The sequence below is a fragment of the Chrysemys picta genome, chromosome 3, assembly GCF_011386835.1.
Source record: "Chrysemys picta bellii isolate R12L10 chromosome 3, ASM1138683v2, whole genome shotgun sequence".
Classification (NCBI taxonomy): Eukaryota; Metazoa; Chordata; order Testudines; family Emydidae; genus Chrysemys; species Chrysemys picta.
The window spans coordinates 137,333,451-137,359,576 of NC_088793.1; the positions used below are offsets into that span (position 1 = coordinate 137,333,451).

General features: G+C 40.6%; 1 protein-coding gene across 6 annotated transcripts in view; it reads left to right on the forward strand.

Moving 5' to 3' along the window:
- FMN2 (formin 2) overlaps positions 1–26,126 on the forward strand; it is a 234,585-nt gene that overhangs the window by 101,841 nt on the left and 106,618 nt on the right. For all 6 annotated transcript variants that reach the window (XM_065589091.1, XM_042848380.2, XM_065589093.1 and 3 more), the window contains exon 8: positions 10,182–10,269. In XM_065589091.1, coding sequence (XP_065445163.1) covers positions 10,182–10,269 — 88 coding nt within the window. The remainder of the gene's footprint in view (positions 1–10,181; positions 10,270–26,126) is intronic.

The following is a 26,126-nucleotide window of genomic DNA, read 5'->3' on the forward strand; positions in this document are numbered from 1 at the left end:
TCTATGAGGGAGTTGCCAGAGGATGAAAATATCATCAGTATATTTCAGTATAACATCTGGTTTGATGGTTTGGTCCAGAAATTCTTCTTCTTGGTGGCCCATGAAGAGGTGGGAGTATTGGGGAGCCATCCTAGTACCCGTAGCTGTTCCATTGATTTGGACAATGCTTATTGTTGAATGTAAAATTGTTACGGGTGAGGATGAAATAGATGATTTTGGTAATGTATTTGGGATGGGTATCTGAGGGTTGTCCATTGTCTTGTAAATATATGAGGCAGGGAGCTATGCCTTCATTGTGAGGGGTGGTTGTATACAGGGAAGTGACGTCCATGGTGGCAAGGATGGTGTTCTGAGGGAGGTTGTAAATGTTCTGGAGTTTGTAGAGGAAGCTGGCCCTTTGTGTGGTGAGTGCTTTGAGGATGGTTTCTGCGAGTCTAGATCAGTGATGACCAACCTGTTGATTGCAATTGACTGGTCAATCCTGGAGACTCTCCCAGTAAATCGCAATCTCTGGCTGCAGCAGTGCAGTGGGGCTGGCTGCCGCGGCCCCACGCTGCTCCTGAAAGCGGCCAGCATGTCCCTGCGGGGTGGGGAGGGGTCTCCACGTGCTGCTCCTGCCTGACAGCCCCACCCTCGCAGCTCCCGTTGGCTGGGAATGGGGAGCTGTGGGGGCAGTGTCTGCAGAGAGGGGCAGTGTGCGGAGCCATGTGCCCCCCAGGGGCTGCAGGGGCTCATTGGCCCCTTCCAGGTGCAGCATCGCCATATGGTGCATTACTTGCTGGCAGGGTGGCCCGGCTCGTGATGGGGAGGAGGTGCCGATGTGCCTGAGTAGGGCCAGGGCAGGCAGGGAGCCTGCCTTAGCCCCACTGCGCCACCGACCGGGAGCTGCCTGAGGTGAGTGAGTGAGGATGGGGTAGAGTGAGCGACAGAGAGCGGGGGGATGTAGTGAGTGGGGCAGGGCTTTGGGGAAGGGGTGGGGCCTCGGGGAAGGGGCAGGGTAGATCCTGGGTTGCCCTTAAATTCAAAAAATGATCTTGGGCGAAAAAAGGTTGGAGAGCACTGGTCTAGATATTCCTTCAGTAAGAGTGCTGTGACCAGTATGGTGGGTCTGCTTGAGTTATCTTGTTTGGGGATCTTGGGAAGCATGAAGAAGGTCCTTGGGGTGGGTTTTTGGGGGATGAGTTTGTAGAATTTCGCTTGGAGTTTTTTGGGGAAGGATTTGATGATAGCCTTAAATTCCTGAGTAAATTGTGGTATGCAGTGTTCTTTAAGTTCTCTATAGTAGGAGGTGTCGGAGAGTTGTCTGTTGTCCTCATTAATGTAGTAGGATGAGGATTCTCAGCTGTTGTAAATCAGTGTAGCTTCACTGAATTTGTCTTCAAAGAAAGCCCCCCATGGGTGGCCAAGCTAGTGTCATTTATTACGATTTCCTGGCTCTTTACATTATAAAACCCTGTTTTCATTTGTTTTTAGCTTTGCCAGTGTTTCAGGCAGACATTCCCCATGCTAGGTGTCAGCCTCAGGCTGAATAATTTTGGATTAATATTGCCATGTTAAAAAAAAAAAAACTTTTTCCTTGAGAAACTTTAGTGCCTCTGTGCTTTGGAGCAGAGACTTTGAAATTTGGCTGAGTGTCACCTTGCTGTCAAGGATGTCCCATTTGTAGCCTGTCCCTATGAAATTTTCCATACATTTGGCCAAGTTATGAGCCACTACAAATCTGTTTTCACATGCTCCGTACAACTTTGTATTTGTAGTTAAATGTTCCAAAGATTGCATCTGTAGTAACCATGTTCCATCCCAGGAATATAGATGCTGAGCAAGACTTTCCATTAAATTGCTTTTCCTGGCACCACTTTATCTAAATGATTAAATATTAATTGAACCTGACTTTCTCATGTCCCAGGTGAGGGCCATAACCACTGGGGGCTGTAGGGAGTCTCTCTCTCTCTCTCTCTCAGTAATGTGGCATCAGGCACGAGCACTGAGAGCAGGGAGACTTTCTCTCTTGTCTTCTGACCCCTTCAGCTGGCACCCAAGGAGCATGGCGGAGGAGGAGGAAACAGCCTGACTGAAAAGCAGAGGGGTGAGAAGCCAGATCCCTGGGATAGCAAGGGGGGCACTGGGACCAGTGGGCATGGGGGTGGAGGAGAGTGGGACTGGGATGTGGAACCAGGGAATGGGATGTGGAACCAAGAAGGGGCAGAAGGGATCAAGCTTAGGGGGGATAGGGGAAAAAGAGTCTGTGCCCACTAGTACACACTCCCCTCAGAACCTGGACCAGAATTTAAGCTTGGCAAGGAAATAGTTATTCCATTCAACAAATATTTCTAAAAGTTTGGGGGGGAAATTCTTGATCCGTATTGGATAAAAATGAGACCTTTTGAAGCTTTTTGACGCTGCTTGGAATCTCTACCACTCTAAGTGCTGAAGTCCCACTCCTGATACACTCCTTCCTACCCCACCCCACCCCATATGCTACTGCTTGCCAAGGAGTCCTCAAAGCACAGTCTTTTGTGGTCTTCTCATTGCATTCTTCTGGGAGAATCCTCCCTCCCTAGGCACATGGGCTGTTAAAGAGGATTTATGCTGCTCTGGCCCTTTTATGCAATTTAAAGGGTCAGAGGGGGGGCATAGGCATGCACAGCACATTGCATTAGGGGGTGCACCCAGGGAATTTTTTTTTTTAAAGGCGAACATCATAAAGGTTGGGGTGTGGGGGGTGCAGTGTGCAGGAAGGGACTCAGGGAAGGGATTGGGGCAAAGGAGGGGTATATGAGGGGGCTATGGGAAGGGGGTTGGGGGCAGGGGGGCAGGAGGGGGCTCAGGGCAGAGGGTTGGAGGGGCGGGGGGCAAGGAGTTGGGGTGCAGGAGGATAAGCTGTTTGCAGGTGGGCCCCGGGCTGGGGATCTGGACTCCCCCATCCCGGCGGGCAGGCTTGGGGGCCGGGATGGGCGCTTGGGGCCAGGCCGGGCAGAGGCAGCCGGGGCGGATCGCAGCGGGGCCAGGGTGGATCACAGCGGGGCCGGGCTGCTCCCGGAGCTGTGGGGGTGAGGTTCTCATCCCTGATTTTTACTGCTGCAATAGCTGAGGAGGACATTAGGAGCTTCAGTGATAGTAATAAGTGATTTTTTTTCCAGAAAAATAATAGTTTAAACTTTTTAGTTCAGTGATACTTAGAGTAGGTCAAATTATAAAATGGCTACAATTTCTTCCCACACACAACACTCATTTCCCTATCAAGTGGTTTAAAATTTTATCACCCCAAAACTTGAAGGTTTAGTGCAATGGTATTTGATGGTTTCATACAATCACAGTTAAATGTATGACATCTATTATCAATGACATTTATATAAAACTTGCTCATTTTATGTCAAATCATGATTTTTATATCTGAGCGCCATATGATCTCTAATTTAATTTAATTTTGTTCTTCACACTCCAAAATCCTGTGAAATTAGAAAAGTGATTTTGCTTAGTATGAATAGAACAGAATCAAATGTAGATTTTTCTTTATAGCTATTTTAGTTCTCAAGTGCTGACTTCAGTAAAACATAAAGGAGTTTTAATAACCAAACTGAGCAGTGATAACTGGAAAGACACATAGGGAGTGACAGAGTGTCCTGTGGCACCTTTAAGACTAACAGAAGTATCGGGAGCATAAGCTTTCGTGGGTAAGAACCTCACTTCTTCAGATGCAAGTCAGGGAGTGAATAAGTTGAGTAAAAGGCACAATCTTTATAGTCTCTCTTCTGTCACCACATACTTTGTACTTAAAGGAAAGGCCCTAAAGCTTTTTCTCTCTGTCAGGTGAGACATTTCCTGTTTTTAAATGGATCTAAGATCTCTCATTTGAGATCATAGCAGTTTCTCTCCTTTGCTTTTCCACTTTCCTTTGTCAATCTCCCTGAAGTTCAGAGATAATTTGTAATAAAGTAACTTCAGAATGAGCATAATTTTTAACAAATTGAGGCATGCAATGATGCATTCAAAATGAATGAGCAAATGTATGCCTGATTTGTGTGTACAGTGACTAAGATTGTTTGTACCAGTTAGGTAACCACACGTGCAGATGGCCTGGTAAGTGCATTGCATGAGAAGTTTGAAAATTGTGGGTTTTATACCAAATTTTTACAAAGTGTAAGTTTGAAGAAAGACTATATTGTGCCTTATGAAAGTCAATGGGATTATGCTCGTAACTCACTTAGAAACTTTTAAAATCCCCCTATAGTTTCCTAAATAGGGACTGGAGAGCCTAACCCGAGTCACCCCTTTTTGAAAATCATAGCTGTGGTCCTCAAGAAATAATGAGGGGAAAAAGCCAGTTGTTGTGGATAACGATGAGCTAAACTGGCAGAGATGTTCAGGTCTGGCAGTTTGTGGGGGAGCTCTGTGTTTTGTTTTAAAACCAGGGAGTTGAAACGTTTCTATGTATTTCCCTCTGCAGTTTTAAAATTTGAATCCATGATTGCTTCTAATTAGAGGAACATTTTAGTGTATTGTTCTGTCTCCAGTTGAAGAACATGATGCTTATTTTACTTATTACTGTGTATCTGAATCTAAACAATCTGAGTAATTTTTCATCTAATGTCATAACAGAGAGTCATTAACTAGAGCAGCAATCTATTATTGGAGGATTACCTCTATTATAACACGAGTGGTATTTGTTTCAACCAACAATATATAAATCTATGCTATTTTAATGGTAAAACTGTGTGAAAGAATATGAACAATTTCTTATACATAGGGTTGAAAGCTTATGACTTATGAAAGCTGAATAGTGAGGAAGGTGGAAAAGAATGAAAGATAAGCTAAAGAGTTAGCCCGGACCTAATTTTCAAACAAAAGTTGCAGCATTATGAAGTAGGCATATAAGGCTGGCTAGTAGTTTGCATTAAAGGTATTGTGCTAATTTATACAATGTGACAACAACTGGTGGATGGCATCTTTATAGAGGTGTATGGTGAGGAGAGTTTTGAAATTTCTAGTTTGTATTGATGTAAAGGAGATTCTTGAATTGGCGAAGGGAGCAGAGCTGATTGGATAGGAGGTCCCAGTCAAGAAACATATACATATATATATTAATTAGGGGGAGAATGGAGTTCAAAGCACACTTATACAGAGCCTAGCCAGAACCAACCTTCCCTGGAGCATTAGACTTTAGTCTGGTCAGCATTCCTGAATATACTAGTGGCCCCCATGTGACGTGGGCCCCCTGTGATATGGGTAGCTTTGTTAAACACTTTGCCATGAAGATATGTATTAAACACTTGGGGCCGCGCACACTACTTTTTAAGATTAGTAGAAAATGTTGGGGATCTTGCAATATCACGGCATTGCCACTCATGTGCTACAGCTCCTTTTCCCTTTACCTTAACACCGTCAATACAAACTAGAGATTGGTTCTGAATATTTACCGGGAAACCTGGTGATGGTAACAATAAAATGTCATCCTCAAGTCTGTGGGCAGGGTATAAAAAGTGAAAGAAGACATGGAGGCTTCAATACACTGTTGTAGCCGTTCTTTACGATTGGAATAGACTGGAGTCTATCTAAGAGAAGTTGGCATCTGACTCAACACAAATTTCTTCAACTTGTTCCAAAGGCCCCTTCTCCTGACCCAGATTCATTGCCACCAAAAGTATGTAAGTAAATAACCCATTTGACCAGTGCAGTAAAACAGCCCCAAAATAACAGCTGTTGATTACATACAGTTCAGTCAACTCACTTAGCCAGTGCATCTTCAGAGTCAATGAGCATGGTCATTGGCTATTAGTCTTTAGCCAGCTCTAGTGCATTTCACTGAATGCTGGAGCTGTGACACTACTCCTTGCTTCCACTCCTTAACAGCAAAGGAATTTTCCTGATTGGCTGTTGTTGGATATTTTTGGCATTAGCAGCCAGAACTGGCTTCCTATGCTAAAAATGTTGCAGCAAGAATGTGAAGCTACCAGCACCGATGTCCTTCCTGATCAGTATTTTACTCCAGCCTTACTTTTTGGATTGCCTTAATCCCTTTCTATTGTAAAGAAGCCACTAGATGTCCTCAGTCCCTAAATGTGATGATAAATCTTGAGTCTTTATAGGAAACATGTACAATTCCATTTGGTATTATTTGTAGGGACCTATACACTTCCACCAGAAATTTGTTACCCTTAGACTGTTAATAATAAAGTATGTCTACACTGTAATTAGAAACTTGCGGCTGGCCTGTGCCAGCTGGCTTGGGCTCCTGGGGCTCTTGCTAAGGGGCTGTTTAAGTGTGATGTAGATGTTCAGGCCTGGGTTGGAGCCTCATGGCCCAAGTCACCAGCCACAGGTCTAATTGCAGTGTAGATCCTAAAAGGCTTTAGTTTCTGCCCAGTGAAGGGGATATAGGCTGATTAGTGCTTTATTGCTTTGATTTGGTCTTTCAAGTTCTTGTTTGGAAACTTAAGGTTTTTGCATATTCTGTACAAATCTTATAATAGATTCTAGGTTTTGTACAGTTGAGTTGCATGTGTGTGATTTATTTTTTGTTTAAGAATTAATTAGTAGTTTTCCTTACCAACAAGAACCATGGGACACTTTTGGTTAATATTAACAGTTAAAATATGAACCAGAAAGTGAGAATTCTTGCAAAACTCTCCTGCATTATCTGTCAGGAACTCACAGCCCCACTGCCCAGAGCACTGGTGGCATGGTGAGCTGAGGCTGTGGGGGAGGGAGGACAGCAGGGGAGGGGCCAGAGGCTGGCTGGCTAGCTTCCCTGGCCGGGAGCTCAAGGGCGAGGCAGGACGGTCCAGCCCGCGGGCCGTAGTTTGCCCACCTCTGCTGTAGCCAGTAGGCCTAGACTGCTCAGCAAATGATTTTATTTTAAATTGTGGGAATTGCTTTAGGCACATATGCTAATATTCATGTTTTGTTAATTAGTATTGTATCATTACAGCCACTGTATTGGAGGAAACATTGAAAGAAAAAGGAAACAGGAAACTTCGGTATTCATGCAATTTTCTGTGGATTGAATTAAAACTAAAGTTAAGATGCGTATAAAAATCAAAATGAAATAACCTACTTTTTAAATGTAACTAGCTAAAAAGTGGCAATTACTATGTCACAACCTTCTTTTCAATCACTTTTCTATACACTTTGTTCGCAGGCCCAGAAATGATAGATCTTACTCTTTACTTCAATATTTCTTTGGATACACTTCGTATAACTCAGAATTCTGGCCCCAGAGGTCCAATCTTACATCTTATACGTAGCCAATATCTTTCCCTATTTGGTTACAGTGAAAAGTTACGATACTCAATAAACAGTAATTATTCTCTCTTCCATTAGTTCACTCTGTAACAAGTTCCTGAGCTTTGACCTAACTAGTTTACTTTCAATTGCTTTATCCTTTTGTTTTTTTGAGACTATTTCTCCCAAAAGTGTTTCCACTTCCATTTTCATTAGTTCAGTTTCCTGTTTGGGGCAATTATCTTGCCTTCTGCAGATTCTGGTTCAAACAGAACACAAGAAGGACCTCTTTCCTCTGTAACTGACCACAGCAGGCTTAGTCTGTCACAATTATACTCCTGTGGGATGCTCTACTCTTGGGATTCAAAGCAGTGGAAAATATTTCAGTTCCACCCCATCTCCAGAGTTCAATTCATTTCTATTAATATGTATAATTTTTAAAGTGAAATTTCTAAAGATTTATTAGTTGACATAGGAGGGGATTTCCTGCTCCTGGAAGAAAGAGTGCTGCAGTCTATAGCAAAATGCTTCATGGTTTTTCCAGTACTGCACAATCTTTGGAGACGTATAAGTGACAACAGTATAATAATGCTTTTTCTCTGTGTAATTGCTTACTTCCCTCATGATGCCAAGATTTCTATTAGAGGCAATATAATGGCTGGAAAGATTGAAGCTATAGCCTGATGACAAAGAGTTGTTTTATTTTGTAGACAGACATAGATGGTCTTAAATATGTTGTTAGTTACACTTAATAGCTTCTCTCCACTGCAAGAAACCCCTTACAGATTGTTTCTCTGTCTAGATTTGTCTTAAGAGGTTGAGGTTTACCTGATATTTAGACATTCTAGTTTGAAAGAGAGAGTACTATGAGCTCCTTTGATGAAAGATCCAGATTAATCTAATCGTTTTTCTTACTTATGAGTCCAAGTGCTATCCTTTAATTCTGAAATCTGCATTTGACATCCATGTGCAGTAGCTTTTTCAGTCCATTTGATTTTTATGTTTTGAGATTCCTTAATGATTTTTTTGTCAAATTGTATCTTGAGTTTAGGGTTGTTTTTTGTTTAAATTCATAAGCAAAAGTTAACATATTTGGTTTCTGGCTTGCTACTTTATCAGTTCATCAGCAAGATACAGTATTTTCATTTCACTGGCTAATTAGAAGAATGGAGGTGTAGAGAAAGCAAGACAAAATATAAGCCGACACAGTGAAGACTTTGTCTCATAAAAGTTAATGTAAGAAGCTAGGCTGGAAAAGCCTGACTCTGGGAGTTCCTCTAGCTTCCTTATTCTAGCCAGACTACATTCTAAGTCATGCTCTTGTATTTCCCATTAGCCTCTCTTTATACATCAAACTAAAAACCTATATTCACTTGTATGAAATCCTGAAGGAATCAGACTTCGTAGTGGTCTGATGGAAAACACCTTATGTACCTTTATACTTGCCTAGATATAAACCAACTTTTCGCTAGATTAATTCAGTCATCATCAGCTGCACTCTTTCAAATGTCGGGAGAAATCTTTTCCCAAGAGAGAATGGATGATTTGGCCATTTGGGAAGCATCCTCTAGCTAATAAAACCTAAATAGTGACTTCAAAATGTCCATAATTCTTTTTTTTTAATTGTTCAGCATTAAATGTGGTTTTGTTCTTTTTCTGTGTATTAAACATTATTTACTGCTCAGCAATACTGACTAGAATATTTGATTTTTTTTTAACCACCTGTCATACATCAATTAGCTGTTCTTATTTTAATGTTTTATAACTTTGATCTGCCAGTCTGTTTCCCCTCAAAAACTAGGAACATAATTGCAACTACAGTTTTTGTCTTGAAACCTTTCTATGACAATGAATTAAGATTATTTATTTTCTATGAATGCTCCAATTTAATTAAAAATATAAACACCATCAACTGTTTTTGATAGTTGTTAAGAAGTCTGTCGCTTCTGGAAATTGGACTTTTACTGGCTTTAATTACATTTGGCTTTTCAAGAACACTTGAAACTTAATGGCCTGTAGAGAGGAAAAGTCTGTCTTGTGTCCCTTATATGGCCTGTGAGAAAGAAGTAGTCTCAGTCAAAAAGTAATTGGCATATACTTCTCAGACTATGAAGCAAATTGCTTTACACAGAAAACTCTTTTATCTAGGACCACATCATTTGCCTGATAAGGAATCTCTCCTGGAGCTACTCTTTGTGTGTTTTGTAATACTGGAATGAGAAGCAAGAAAGAGGCCACTATGCTTAAAGCTATCTGGAAGCTAGTCTGTAAATTAATTGTTGCTTTTGTATTTACAGAGCCAACACATGGTATGTATGGATATGTATGCAGCTAATTTTAACTCCAGAACCTCAAAACTGCTTGTTTGAGTAGCTAGATGTAGCTTTCATAACATACTTTGATACCTTTTGTGTTCCCTAAAAGTGATCAAAGAACATCTCAATATGTACATGGTTATTTTGCTTTTTAAATATCATTCATATTGGCCACTACTGCGTCAAACGTTCAAACAAAATATGACATTCTCACAGTTTTAGCTTACATTGAAGCTGGAAATCATTGTGTGGTTTTGGAAACCAAACACATCCAAAACACAGTTGGAAACTTTTTTATATGACAGCCTGTTTTATAAGACAGTAACATCAGTGTGAAGATGGAATGCATATCCTAATGGAGGGTGAAATTGTAGCTTCATTGAAATCAATGGCAGTTTTTACACTGAATTCAACAGGACCAGGATTTCACCCAGATTATCTGGCTGTCTACACTTGTCATGGCTTACACAGAAAAAGTACATTTTGCATAGCATGAATAAAAGCACATTACTAACTGTTTTATCCAATTAAACAAGTACAGTACAAGGTACCTTGCATTTCTTGGATTCGTAACTAGCAATGCAAAATATTTTGTAAATCCTGGCTGCTGAGTGCAAGTTAATAAATGTTTCTTTTCTTGGCCAGGTTGTCAAGTTATTAAGCAACAAAAGATCTCAGGCAGTTGGAATATTAATGTCCAGTCTTCATTTAGATATGAAAGACATCCAGCACGGTAAGTACAATAAACTTTTATTAAGTAAGAGTTTTCAATATTTTTTTTTCTAAAAGCCAGAAGGTACTTGATGCCAGTGTGTATCTACCCGTTTGACTAGTGTTACGTAATTGCCATGCATTATATACAGGGTTGCCCAGTTAATGTGGCTGTTCATGCAAAGCCTTGCAATTTACGTTCTTTCACTTGGGTTCTGTCAGATATATGAAATCTAGTGTCTTTGGCTCCAGCCTATATGAAGAGCTGTATTGTTGATTCCAACTCTGTTAGCATCATTGGAAACCTAGACACCTTGAAACATTGTGACTTCCATTTTATTTATTTTCTGTGTAAAATTGCACCTATGTTTAGTATTCGAATATCACATATAGACTTCTTAGTTGCTTTATCTTCAAGAATATTATAAAGAGCAATATTTTGGTGAGATTGTAATATTTGTCACATTTATACTAGGATGGCAGAAAAGAGGAGTTATATTTATATTCAGTGTGTCTTTTATGCTTCCCAGGGCCTTTGAATAGATTTAAAGCAGACTGAACTGTCCTGTGAACTGCTAGCCTACCTATTAAATAAATATGGTTTCAAGTATAGTGCAGACTTCATAAATCATGAAAACATTTTTCTAGCTTTCTAGCCTACATCTTTACAGACGTGAATTCCATTTGCTGTGCTTAGATTATTTTGTGGAATAATTCATATTTAGAACAAATTTTATTGTGTTCTGTCAGCTAGTGAGTAACTTTTAATCACAATTTAAGTTTTTATTAAATTGTTTTTATGGTTACTAGACTTCCTCAAGCTGAAACGTTTAGGATGGTAGTCATAGAACAAGGCGCCAGTACTGGCGCCAAGAAATACTTGGTATTTCTAAAGCTGGCAGATGTAGTTCAGTTAAGTCATTGAGTGAAATCTGAAAACAATGATATGGTCCTTTCCTTCAGTCAAATATTCAACTTGGTTTGAGTTAATAATGAGAACCTTATGAACAAAGGAGTCCGCCTAACATCTGTGTCTGTGGTAAAGCCAACACGAGTTCATTGAAAATGTGCTTGCTTAACATGCAATACTAACAATAACATGGCATGAATGTCTGTAGTTGAAGGGGTCAAACAATATTATGCTTAACCTTTATCCTATTAGAATGTTAAGTATATAGGATAATCCGTCGTACAAGTTACACACTATTTTGTATATTCCCCTTCAATAGCTGTTAGTTTAAAACAAAAAAACTTTGCTAACGCACAGTTCACTATTGTCCTTATTTACTTGTTGTCTGAAATATGACTGAAATTGTGAAATAGAGGCAACATTTTTCTATTAGGGAAGCTTTTGGAAAATAATGCAAAGAACCTGTCACTTGGTGGTTAACGCAGTTTTGGAGGCAGGAAAGGAGCACCGACTGGGTCAAGCAAGGCAGATGTACTGCAACATCAAGCATGCCTCTCATCAATCCAAACCAACCTTCTCCCTATTTCCATTTGACTTGCACTCGGGCATTTCCCCAGGACAGACAGATATCTGCCCTCTTCCTTTCCAGACATCCCATACACACTTTCCAGTGTGGGCAGATGCACCCCCCCCCCAGACTCGCTCAGTTTGCTGATCTTGAATTTTGATGTTGGGTAGTCAGGGTGTACTAATGTACTAATGCTACTGGGGAGGAAGGTTCTATTACACTTCCCTTCCTCCTCCTTTGACCCAGGACCAGCTGTCTCAACACTGGGCCTACAAGCAGCTTCCCCTGCTGCCAGCCATTGGAGAACATGGAAGCAGAAGCCAACTGTCTGTAAATGTCCTATGTTTTGGCCTGGATTTCACTCTCCTGAGAACTGCAGGCCAATCTGCCGCTTATATGACAATGGTAAAGAACAACATAATGCAGTGTTGCCAGCTTTTGCAATTATATTGAGAGTCTTGTGATACTTAATGTTTTTCTTAAAGCCTTAGCTTCTGGAGTCAAATGATTGAGAAAATCTGAGTTTCCATTTTTTTTTAAATGAGGTTACCGCCCACATGATTACAATGAAAATCTTGCAGATGTGAATAGAGTGAACCCTAAAGTTTCAGAAGCCAGAAAGCAAATGTTACATTTTGGGTGCTTGTTACTTATTTAAACTTCACTGTTGTTTGGGGCCTGATTTTTGGACGTTTGGGCAACACTGAAGAGCCAATTTCTTCTAACTCTGAACAAGGAAGTTCATCATAGGTCAGCTGAGTGCCCAAGGCACCTCTGCAAGCTCCAAATTTCTGCTGATCTCACCTGGACCCTAACTGGGAGACTGAATCTCCTGGGGAAACAAGGAGACTGAAACAGAAGGTGAGGATAAAACCCTTCTAGTCTCTATGGTCTCAGTGAGGTTTTTCCAGTTACAGCTGATACACCCTAGCTGAGACTATGAGGTGAAATTCTGGCCCTGTGGTTTGTTCAATGGCAAAACTCCTCTTGGCTTCAATGGGCCAGAATTTAACCCTAGGAGTAGTGTTGCACTCCCACTTGTTTCTTGTCAGACCTCACAGCATAGAGTCTGTGGGATGAGTGGAGGTTCCCTGTGCAGCTTGGGGATTTTGGACTGTGAGGGAAGGGGGAAGGCCATAGGGCGAGCACTGGATGCAGCCTCTATGATCCCCCACCTCTCAGAGAGGGTCAAAGGAGACTGAAACAGCCCTGGGCATAGTCTGTCTCCCTCGCCCCCCAAAGGAACTAGGATTCTCAGTGCTGCCCCCTTGCTGTGGCTCCTGCAGACTCTGTGACATTGTTAATGGTGGTAACATGGCATTTTCCATAGCTTGGCTGAGGCAGCACATTTCCCTCTCCCCACCCCTCACCTCAGTGTCTGGGTTTCTCCCTCCTCCTCCTAGTGACTGCCAAAATTTGTGATCTTAGACCCCCCCCCCCAAATCAGATTGTCAGTGAATACTAATTATTAAATCATAGCCCCAAGAGCCTAGCTTCACTTTCTATTTATGCCTCGTTTAACTTGGACTTGAAAGCATGTAAATATCTAGTAATAATATATTTTTACCAGCTTTTATAGCCTATTACAGTAACAGAGAAACTGATGAGGGAGCAGGAGCAGAGAATTTAAATAACCTTTCAATGAAAAAATGATAAAATATGCAAATGGAGTATTTGCAGTATTTGCATAAATTCCAAATTTATAGACCTTCATTCATAAATTATGCTGTTAGAATAAGAAAACCAGTAATATCTTTAATACTATACTTATGGTCTACTTTACTCCACTTTGCAGTCCGTTCTGCTTGACTTTGTGCTACAAATTTAAAGAAACAGTACACATAGCCTTACAGCCCTGAGTGCAATACCGGAATGCTTATTTCTGAGTTTCCTGGATAGTCAGAACAAAATAATTGTCTCCACTAACAGTCTGTTGTATTAAGCATTTCTTTATCTTGGTTCATTGGGTTATATCATACTCTGTACACAGATATTCCTTGTATTAAGTGTAAGGCATATCTGTTGAATGTGGAGGAAATGTTAATTACTTGCAAAGGCAACTTGTAAAGATTTTAAAAGTGAGCACTGTATACCTCAGCAAGAGAGGGAACCTTTCAGTGAGACACTCTATCAGGATTCCTTCTTTTGAAAACAAAACTCAAATGATTGTAGGAATTTAGGTGAAAACTGGGATAAGCATGAATTCAAATGGTTAATTTGGGATTGCAAGTTACAGGTACATTATTTTCGCTCATTTTTATAATTTTAAAATAATTTGAATCTCCAGGCAAACTTTATACTTAACAATTTAATAGCTTTTGAAAATTGCATAATATTGGTAAAATATTTTCTTAAAACAAATCTTAATACTATATGACAGATTATGTTGAAAATTTGAAATAGTAATAATTTATGCTGTTTCTCCAACTATTGGTCTCTTTAATAGTTGGAGTCGGCTACTGTTTTCTGAGTTTGTGATTAGGTGACATTTCATGCAAGCTTGCAGCAGCAGTACAATGTATACTGAGTTGTTTCCTTTGGTCAGGGGAACATAAGTGGCAGCTAATGAAATTGAGCGAGTCTGCTTCTTTCTTTGAATTGGATTCAGTAAGACGCTTGCCCAAATTCTGGTTGCTGTTTAGATATTTTTACAGTATGGAAGGAATCCTTTTAATGAGCAGAACATATTTTTATTGAACCCTAATAGATCTTTCTAGTAGTGCTTTAAAGTTGTTGGGTTTTTTTATAGATTTTAATTGCTAACAGATCTTCCAACTGTCTATCATGTGTTGGCTAGTATTTTAAGAAATGTTATTCTCTTTAATCCCAATGCCATTTTCTATATTGTTAGATGCTGCAGTACAAACAGTAGTTCTTTTCTCATGGTTTCTCTGGTTTCATGCATGCGCTTACTGACACCCAATCAGTACAATCATCTATCAATTACCTGAAACACTTTCTCCAGTCATTTTGCTTGTTTGGTTGGTTGTTTTTTTGGGTGGGGAGGGTATACCACTAATATCCTCTCTTCATTGTAGCCAGTAATCTATTCCCACTGGAATCATGACTGCATTGGGCTTCAGGATTCAGCTGTCTGACAGAGGCCAGTCAAGCACTTCTCATGATTTTTTCCTTTATATCTCAGATATTCTTTTTTAGGTGTAAAGTGGTGATTTCACGATCCATTTGTTTTTTTTCCAAAAGAGCAGAAATGCAAGCCATGTTTAAACTGGGAGTTTATCACAATTTCAATTAGCAGTTTCGATTCTGAGTGATAAAAATCCTATTTGAAGGATATCATAATAGTGGCTATGTTGAAAGTAAGATATTAGGGCTGATTAAAAATTTTCCATTGACATTTTTTTTTAAACAAAATTTAAGTTTTGACCAAATGAAAACTTTTTCTGTGTTTGCTTTCCTCGAAAAGAAAATAAATACAAAAAAAAGCAAAAAAACTTTTCTTTTTGGCTGAAGACCAAACATTTTTTATTTTTGGCAAGATTTAGTTTTTAGTTTTTAGGTGAAAATAACAATTAAAGAAGTATTTTAATCATGTTTTGTGGTGGTTCAAGTATCAGAACTGGTTCGATGGTAGTAATTGGGCATTGCCAGGCTATTATTAAAGTGTCATCCATTTCTGAAAAGAGATTCCATGTAATAATGGCATTGCGGGTGTTCCATGTCATGTTCAGTAATTTCCCTATCAGGTTTACTCATTGTACAGGTAAAACAATGTTTCATCCCTTAACTGCTACCCTTTTAAACTTAACTCTATTAGTTAGGCTGGAGTTTTTTTCCTTCTCAAACGTTACCACAAATAATAATAAAGATTTTACAGAAAGAATTGATAGCTGTGCAAACCCATTGCCTTTAATTTAATTTTTTCACACACATAATTTGAAAGGAATATAGTAAACTAAATCAGCTGCTGATGTACATGTATCTCTCAACCTGCAAAGGGCCAAATGTGAGATGCAATGTTTGACAAAGACGAAAAAATACATTCAGCAAACTTAAAAGCTAAGGGATCTATTCCTGTAGTGTACTCGAGTTTCATTAATCTTTATTTTTCAGTAATAAATGAGAAGGGCTCAAAAGTAGTAAAATGCATATTTGTTATTAAAATCAGCAGAAATAATTAAAGTATTCATCTTCACTATGGCCCTGAATACATTCAGGGAGCAGATCTGTTACATAAGAAGGTACCATTTTTATAAAGTCAGTTTTGCAGCACAGAACCACCTTTTGAGCAAGAATGTGTGTGGAATAGAAGGCATTTTATAGAGAGCCTAGTGGTGGACTTTTCTCCCCATCAAATGGAGACAGCAAAAAGGTATGGATTGTACTTATAAAGCCAGAAAGATATTACTATGATCATCTAGTCAGACCGCCCATTTAACACAGGCCATATAACTCCCCTGAATTAATTCTGGTTTAAACTAAAGCCTATGTTTTTAGAAAAATATCCAATATTGATTTAAAAATTTCTATCACATGGAAGAATGATGTGAGACTAGAGAATCCATCACAACCCTTGGTAAGTTGCTCCAATCGTTAATTACCCCCACTGTTGAAAATGTGCACCTCATTTGTCCAATTCAACTTCTAGCCATTAGACCTTGTTATAGAAAATGTGGAGGCAAGACAAGGATGGAAGCTGTTTCTTTCTTTGTAAGGAACAATTTATGTTTCCTCTCGGTTTTTAAGCTTATATTAATTGATATTCACAAATACAGTAATCATAAAAATAACAGGACTGGGGTGTATAACCCCCCCTCCAAAAAAAAAAAAAAAAAAACACCCTACCCAAGCCACATGCTGCCCCTTCTCCTGCCAAGCAAAACCAACACCTGGGTTGGGGAAGCCTGTAGTTAGAATAACAAAATTTGACAATGAATATTACAGTTTCTTCCAAGTCAGAAATGTACAACGTGTTTCCTTCTAATGTGGAAATGAATCTATGTTGACTAAACCTGTTGAGCTTATTTAAGTGTGTTTCTTGTAAATGTTGAGAATAGCAGTCTGGAAAAAAATATTATAAAAAGCTCTGTGTTTGTCTATTTTACTTGTATATCGTCTTTTCCATTTCAGTAGTTTCCTGTACCATTCCTCTTGTTGTGACAGGTTCAGGGCTCTTGTATTTTCTAACTGCATATCTAGCTGCAAGCAATATTATATTAGAGAATTGCTGTGAAGATCCTCAAACTCTATCTGGACACCATCCTTTAGGTGTCTTAATGTCTTCTGCTTAGACACATCTATCCCTCTGCTCCCTACCCACCAAGAGTATTTTTTTCTATTGTGAGACTCCACAGCCCCATCATGAAGAGAAGCTCCTTAGCTATATTTGACAGCTAATACCCCTTTCCTCCCTGACAATGAAAACTTTTAGCATAGCAATACAAATTTGTTGTTGAACAGAGATTTAATCTATACTGTGGTGTTATTTAAACTATTTGAACAAAACATTATATTCAAAACATATTTTGAGATATTTTTGATGTTGGATGGGTCTTTAATCTAGCAGAAAAAAACACAAGAGTCAGTGGTTGGAAGCTTAAGCTAGACAAATTCAATCTAGAACATAAGAACAGCCATATTACTGGGTCAGACCAGTGGTCTGTCTAGACCAGTGTAGCCTGTTTTCTGACTGTAGGGTGACCAGATGTCCCGATTTTATAGGGACAGTCCCGATTTTTGGGTCTTTTTCTTATATAGGCTCCTATTACCTCCCACCCCCTGTCCCGATTTTTCATGTTTGCTGGCTGGTCACCCTATCTGAAAGTGGCCAATGCCAGGTGCTTTAGAGGGAATGAACAGAACAGGCAGTCATTGAGTGATCCTGTTATCCACTCCCAGCTTCTGGCAGTCAGAGGCTAGAGACACCCAGAGCACGGGATTGCATCCCTGACCATTTTGGCTAATAGCCACTGATAGACCTATCCTCCATGAATCTATCTAATTATTTTCTAACCTCGTTATAATTTTGCCCTTCACAACATCCCCTGGCAATTAGTTCCACAGGTTGACTTTGAGTTGGGTGAAGAAGCTCTTCCTTATGTTAGTTTTAAACCTGATGCCTATTAATTTTGTTTGGTGACCCCTGGTTCTTGTATTATGTAAAGGGGCTAATAACACTTCCTTGTTCACTTCCTACATACCATTCATGTGTAACCACTTTGGGGTTTCGAGAGAGCATGGCCCCTTTAAATATTTTTCCTGAGGGGCGGGGGGAGTGCTGATTGCCCTATTGGTGGTAGGGGGAGCAGAGAGCAGGGAAGAGAGCAACAGGGGGTGTGTCTGGAGCTCCAGACAGAAGGGCTGCAGCAAGCAGGCCCTCACAGAGTGAAGCAGTCAGGAACCTGCCTGAAGCCTAGGAGGGACAGAGTGGCCAATCAGGGACACCCCAGGACAGAAGCCAGAAGGAGCACTGTGCCAGGGAGGAATCACCCGAGGAAGACAGACCAGAGCTGGACCCAGTATTAGTCTAATAGGGTTACCATATTTTGTGCCTCCCAAAGGAGGACACTCCACGGGCCCCCGGCCCCGCCGCCAGCCCCTCCCCAAAGTCTCCGCCCCCTCCCCAAAGTCTCCGCCCCCTCCCCTGCTTCCCACGAACATTTGAGTCGCGGGAAGCCTGAAGCAGGTAAGGGGGAGTGTGGGGGGAGGAGGCGCGGCCCAGGCTGGCCCCGGCCCTGGGGTGCCGGCCCCGGGCCCGGCCCACCATCCCCGGCCGCCCAGCACTGCGGTCCCCGGCCCGGCCGCCGGCACCGCACCGCCGGTCCCCAGCCCGGCCCCCGGCACCGGCGGCCCGTCCCCCGAGCCGCCGGTGCCGGCCCCGCTGGAGCCCCCGAGCCCCCGCCGGAGCCCCCGCCGGAGCCCCCAAGCCCCTGGCCCGGCCCCGCCGGCCCGGCCCTGGAGCCCCTGGCCAGGCACCGCTCCGCCGGCCCGTCCCGGCCCCCAAGCCCCCAGCCGGTCCCAGCCCCCGGCCCTCCCCCCCCCCCGATTTTCCCAGACATGTCCGGCTTTTTGGGCTTTCCCCCCGGACGGGGATTTGGAGCCCAAAAAGCCGGACATGTCCGGGAAAATCCGGACATATGGTAACCCTAGTATTAGTGCAGCCCAGAGCTGTGAGTACTGGGGCTCATGATTTTGCATTGGGAATAAGGAGGGAGGCTGTTAGCTAGTTAAGTGGGGAGGTTGTCGCTCTGTATGGCTTTTCAGAGTGGCAGAAAAGGGCATGAGGGAGGGAGGGGTTGTTGGGAGAATTACTGGCGCCGAAGACAACCAGGAGCATCCAAGACTCATCACTGGAGTGGAACATTGCCCAGGACTCCTGAACTCTGTGTGCAGACACATTACTTGGTGTCTGCCCTTTCATACTGTGATACTACTAGGCCTGTGGGACCTTGAGTTGAATGCAACTCCATTTTACTGCTCCCCATATATTTCCCCCTGTTGTTTTTCCCCTTTCATCCCTCTGTAAATAAACATTTCCCTTTCCTATATTCATTGTACTTTTCCAGTGTGTTTTTTCCCCCGGGGGGTTTGGAACAGGTGCCCCTGGGGTGCAAGGGACTTTCCTTGCTGCATTCCTGCACACGCCTTCTCTTGGTCAGAGCTGCCTTCAGAGCAGACTCCATCTTGGCCCCGAGGCCACTAAAGTTACACATGATTTTATAGACCTCTATCACAGGGGTCGGCAACCTTTGTCATGTGGCCCATCAGTGTAATCTGCTGGTGGGCTGTGAGACCTTTTGTTTACATTGACTCTCTGCAGTCACGGCCCCCCGCAGCTCCCAGTGCCCACGGGTCATGGTTCCCGACCAATGGGAGCTGCGGGAAGCAGCGGCCAGCACATCCCTGCAGGATGCCTAGTTGCTAAGTTTTGTGAGATCCCTTTAACTGTTCAGTCCGCTTTAGACTTAACTATCTTGAGTAATTTTGTATAGTCTGTAAATTTTTTATAGTCTGAAAACTTTTCAGACCTCACTGTTTTACCCCTGTGTCCAGATCATTTATGAATATGTTCAGCAGCACTGTTCCCAGAATAGATCCTGTGGGTCGCTACTATTTGCCTTTCTCCATTCTGAAAACTGACCATTTATTCCTACCCTTTGTTTCTTATCTTTTAACCAGTTAACAATCCATGAGAGAACCTTCCCTCTTATCCCATGACAGCTTACTTTGTTTAAGAGCCTTTGGTGAGGGACCTTGTTGAAGGTTATCTGAAAGTCGAAGTACACTGTATCCACTGGATCTTCCTTTTCCACATATTTGTTGACCCCTCAAAGAATTCCAATAGATTAGTGAGGCATGATTTGCCTTTACAAAAGCCATGTTGACTCTTTCCCCCAACAAATTATGTTCATATATGTGTTGGATAATTCTGTTCTTTTTCTGTAGTTTCAACCAATTTGCCTGTTACTGAAGTTAGGCTTACCAGCTTGTAATTGACAGTATTGCCTCTGGAGCCTTTTTAAAAAATTCATGTGACATTAATTATCCTTCAGTCATCTGGTACAGAAGCTGATTTAAGTGATAATTACATGCCAAACTTAGTTCTGCAATTTCATATTTGAGTTCCTTCAGAACTCTTGGGTGAATAGCATCTGGTCCTGGTGACATATTACTGTTTAATTTATCAATTAGTTCCAAAATCTCCTCTATTGACACCTCGTTCTGGGACAGATCCTCAGATTTGTCACCTAAAAAGAATGTTTCAGGTGTGGGAATCTCCCTCACATCCACTGCAGTGAAGAAATAAGTACATTAAGGTAATTAAGAGTTGGAACAACCTACTTATGGATATGGAAGATTCTATGTAATTTGAAGTCTTTCAATCAAGGATGGATATCTTTATAAAAGGTATATTATAACTCAGACAAGTTATGGGTTGGATGCAGAAATTATTGTGTAAGGTACTTTGGCCTCCTGTAAATCACAGACCAGACAAGTTGTTTATAAAGGTCCCTTCTGTCCTTAAAAGCTATGAATCTAGTATTGACCACTGCTAGTCACTAGGTGAACCATTGTTCTGAAGTAGTGTGACAATTTCTGTATTCCTTAATAATAGCAGAGTGTTTCACTGTGTTCCATATAGTTACTTTTGTAAATGCCATACACCAGTTTGATAGTGTATAAACATGATAGATGTGTAAAATTAAAGAATAAAACACTATTCAAAAAGTATTGTTGCAGAAGGTTCAAGTATTCTCTGTTCATGAACTGAAATCATGGATGATAAGACTGCTATAATTAAATCTATCATGCCTATCTCCAAATACAAGGTACATGGAGAGAAACAGTCCACATTAATGTCAAGTATCAGAGGGGTAGCCATGTTAGTCTGGATCTGTAAAAAGCAACAGAGTCCTGAGGTACCTTAACGACTAACAGATGTATTGGAGCATAAGCTTTCGTGGGTGACGGGACTCTTTGTTGCTTTGTCCACATTAATGTTTTTTAAAAAGTTTGTTAAAACAGGATTATTACTGAAACTGCAGTGAAGCATTGAATGAATGGTCTTTTCTACCAGAAAAAATTAACTTCTGGAAAATTTAGTTTTTTATTAACTCATGTTTAATCACAAGGCTTGATTTATTTTAATATTGATTCCAAGGTGTCACCGAGAATTGATTCTGAAACATTTCAAATCTTTTTTCCCCATACCAAATGCTGTGTCCTTCTTGAGCAAGCTCACATATTGAATCAGATCCTTTAATAGCTCCATCCTGCTGTGCTCTAGCTTTTGCTGAGTAACCACATGGTTTTATTAGTGTAACCCTTGTCTTTTTTTCCTCAGTCACTCCTAACTCATCTGCAACCCTCGTTCTTGCATCATGCCTCTTGGTAGATTGCAAACTCCTAAGGGCAAGGATCCTGTCGTCTTATATTTGTTCAAAGAACTTCTTAGTACTTTTGGGTGCTGTGAAATTATAATTTATGATAGTAATAGAATATATGATGATAGTTTTCCAGAAGGTGAGCACTAAAGACAAACCACATTAGAAGGGAAAGTAATGTGCTAAAATTGCCCGTATGTATCTGTAATACGATATCAAAATTCCTAATACACTTATACAATTAATGTTGGTTTTTAAGGTGTATGGTAAATTTAAAGCAGTTCTAGAATCCCTGACTGACCACTTGTACTAGCAATAATGCTGACACCAAGGTCAAGCATGGAGTTGTAATTGACTGTTAGAAGCTTGTAATGAACTAGGCAAGGATTTTTGAGCCTTGGATGGAGGACATAAAGGACATAAAAGCCTATCTCAGGGACATTGTCTAAGTTGGTGAGAGAATGTGTCTGGCCTATTTAACATCCCTAGTTCTTCCCTGCGCCTGGGTTCCTCCAGCCCAGAGTGCTACTATGGCTCCCTTGAAGTTGAGGAAAGGGGAAATTGTGCTGGAGCAGCACTTTTCTCTTAACCATTTTATTGGGACCACATGGGGTACACTACTTGGATACTTCATATAAGTTTTTCCATTAGTTGCCAGACCCCGTCTTAGGACATGCCAGTCTCGATGTCTTTCCTATTTTGGAATTTACACTTAATTTTTTACAAAGCCTAAAAAACTTTTAATATTAAACCACTCAAAATCATTTCATATGTTTGTACTGAATTTGCAATAAATTACATTTTTTAAACAATGAGGAAAATTATATAATTTTCTCATAATGATGCAATCAGCACACAGACTAATCGCTGCCACATTGTATGTTTTGGGTGCGTTAAGGATTTTTTAAGGACACAACAGAGCATCTAATTTTATAGGGAAGTTTTCTAAGAATTGTGACTTCAGGCGAACTTGTTTCTTCATTGTTTCAGTTGAAAGGCTGTGGTCTTTCTTTTAAGTTCAGTAACATGCAATTTCCAAAGAGAAAAGTGGAGGAAAGTTCTAATCTCCCAAATGGGCATTAATAAACTAGCACTATGGTCTGATTTGTGCACTTCACAGTCATTACAAGATTACTGGTCAGGAAATAAAAGTATAACAGAAAAAAATATTTACTAATAGCACTGGTAACATGCTGTAGTTAAGAAATGCCTCCTGTTTCCCCACGAGGAACTCTTCCCAATGTCCACACATATACCAAAGCACTATTGAATCAGACTTGGGCACTCAGTACAGTCACAAAAGTAATAAATATTTCCTCAAATAAGATCTGCCAGTGTCATTAAATCTTCCCTTTTCTGGAAAGTGGACAGATTTGAGGGAATTAAGGTGTTTGCCACAACAGAGCATATGTGTGTGTTCTCACAATATACTAATAGGCCACTGTACCTCTCCCATTTAGAGATATTTGCTAAAAAAAAGGAGCAGCTGAATACAACCATTTTAGCTGGGGATTGTGCTATCAGTGCACTGAAGCAGACTCTCTCTATCCTGGCTGGTATTTTTTCTCAGGACATACAAAGTGGTTGGTTGTTGAATAAGGAGACGGATTGTGCAGTGGTTAGAGTGCTAACCAGGACCTGTGGGAGACCCAGGTTCACGTCCCTTCTCGCCAAAGACTTCCTGTGTGACCCTGGGCAAGACCATTTTTCTCTCTGTGCCTCAACTCTGATCTATCAAATAGAGATAATAGCACTTCACTATCTCAATTTGGGCTGACAGCATAAATACATTGAAAGACTGTGAGGAGCTCAAAGACTGTGATGATGTGTGCCATGTAAGTATCTAAGGTAGGTATATAAAATATTCGTTTAAAAGAGACCATAATTCAGCATTTAAAAATGGCTGACAAACGGAAGGAAAGTTTAGTCTCAGGTGAGCAGCTGTACTTCAACCACTTGTTTCAGAGAACAGTACAACTGGATGTTCAGAAGGATACAACATAAGGAAAGGGTTCCTTTTTCAAGAAGACTTTTTTTTAAAAAAAAAATGGTAAAAGAGGTTTCCAAAATGAGAGAGGGAAACGTACAATTATTTTGGTTACAGTGTCTTAGAATCATGTTGTTCTGCACAGAGAATCACGGAAATGGCTCTGGAATTCTCATGACCCAGAGTCTTACATAAAGTGACTCCCATGCTCTGTGTGCCACTCTCACAGCCAGATAAAGGTGGGGAAATCAGGCTGCTCAACACTCTGCTAGCTCAGCCTGGTTTTAGGCAGATGATCAAGCAGACCTGGTTGTGTTGATTACAAGAGGAGACATAGGACTGAAGACTCCAACTGTACATTTCCAAAAGCTAAAGATGGTGCTGCAATAATGTCAGTTTGGGGGGGCTATAAAGTATGGAACAACCATCACTGTGTGTGGTGTACTCTTTTCCATTAGCTGGCTGTAGTTAAAGCTTCCTTATCATGGTGCCATCATACTCCTGACATTTAGCTTGAAATGTTGATGGACCCAACAACAATGATCAGAATCATTCTGTGTTAATAGCATCTTTACCATAACCTAGGAATTCTTCCTGCACTAATTGGGTGATACCAGCAGCATACATTTCCAAGACATCATTTGGGAGTCTGGAAGAAGCATTTACAAAATGTTTCCATCGACTGTCACTTAATTTTTCAGTTGTTTTGACCTAGTCATGCTGCACCTCAGGGATACACAGTGTACTACCTCATCACCTCAACGATGGCTAGGGCAAAGTGTTACTAAATCATCAGATTGAAAACTCCTGTACGCTTTGACTGCTCATTCAAGTTTTATAGTTCCAGCAGATGGCACTAGTGGACTATGCTGCTCCCTGCTGAAGAGTGTAGGCCGAAGTGTTGGGCTAGATACCACTCCTTTTGGAACACCATCATTGCACTGGGGAAATGATAGTGTGAGAATATCTGGCAGTCCATATCTAAAGCAGTAATGAGGTTGGAAGTGCCTTTTGTTTCTCTGCCCCTTGCAGCACCAGGTGGACAAAAACAAGTCCTTGAAGGGGTCACCTTTTAGCTGATAGCCACAAATTTCTTTTTTTCTTGTTGCTCTTGGGACTTGATTATTCCACACTGAATTTCTAATCGTCACTGTGAATTTTAAGTGTTAAAATATTGAACTTTCTATGCCTATGCATCTGTTTGTTCTACTATTAAAATTATTGGTATCATCTAGGTGTTATATTTCATGTAATGTTTAGATAGGTAAAGACAAGTTCATATTTTTTTAAGATTGAAATATTTGCACGAAAAATGGCATTTCAGAAACAGCCACCATTGTCCTACCTTTCTTGGCTTTCTTTTAAGTCAATGGTAAACTTCCATTAAAGTTGAGTGCTTTTCGAAAATCCTACCTTTGAAGTCCTTAGTTCAGAATCCAGTTAAGATATTGAAATATATACATATTCTGAACCACATTAAAAACATCTAGATGAAATATCCTACTCTGTTTGCAATACTAGGTTACCAGTTTTGTTGCAGTCAAAGCCCTTATCTACTTGAACCTTGAATCAACAATGCCAACTTTGTGGAAACACATTTCTTAGCATGTGAAGGAGTGGGGATTAAATCATAAAACCCTGTAACTTTCCACAGCACAGCAATTTGAATTAGTAATGCCAAATCTTCTGTCATTTATATGACAACATTTTTGGTATTTCCATAATCTTACCACACTTAGAACATGGACCAAATATCACATGATCACTATATCACTTTGCTAGCATCGGTGGGTGCCAGAAAAAGTAACTTCAGAATACTAGGTGAAAAGGCTAATGTGTTGAAATATGATAAAGTTGGGGGATTTTACACAAGCATGTAAAATACAAGGCTACATCTTAATTTCTTCCTGCTGTGCCAAGTTTTTTATTGGGAGTTGAAAGAATGAAGGTTTATGTTTTGTAAGATACCTTTTGGTGGTGTTGGGGGGTGGGACTTCACTTAATTTCTTATTATTTAATTTGTTTCTTCAAGGAAAACTTTTCCAGCTGCCTTTTGTGTTCTTGATCAGCAAGATTTGCAGCTGGACCTGCAGTTTTGTAAAAGTACTTCTAAGCACTTGTGTAATTATTTACATTGGCTTCCAGATTGGTGGTGTTGCATATATTTATTAATGAACTGGAAGAGATGGGCAAAAAGGTGGCAAAATTTGAGGATAAAGCAAAGTGTTTTAGATCAGTCAAAATTAGGGGAGGCTGTGAGGATCTTCAAAGTGGAATAAAAAAGGTAGCTGAATAGGCAGATGAAATTCAATATTGATAAGTTCATATATTTTTAAGGCCGGAAGAGGCCATCATGGTAATCCAGCCTGTCCTACTGGATAACACAGGCCATATAATTTCACCTAGTATTCCCTCCATCAGGCTCTCAGTTGCTGGTTGAACTAGAACATATATTTTAGAAAGATTTGTGATCTTGATTTACAGTTCACAGGGAGTTTTGCGATTGACTTCAATGGAGCTAGGATTTCATACAAAGACTTCAGGTAATAAAGAATCCATCACATCTCTT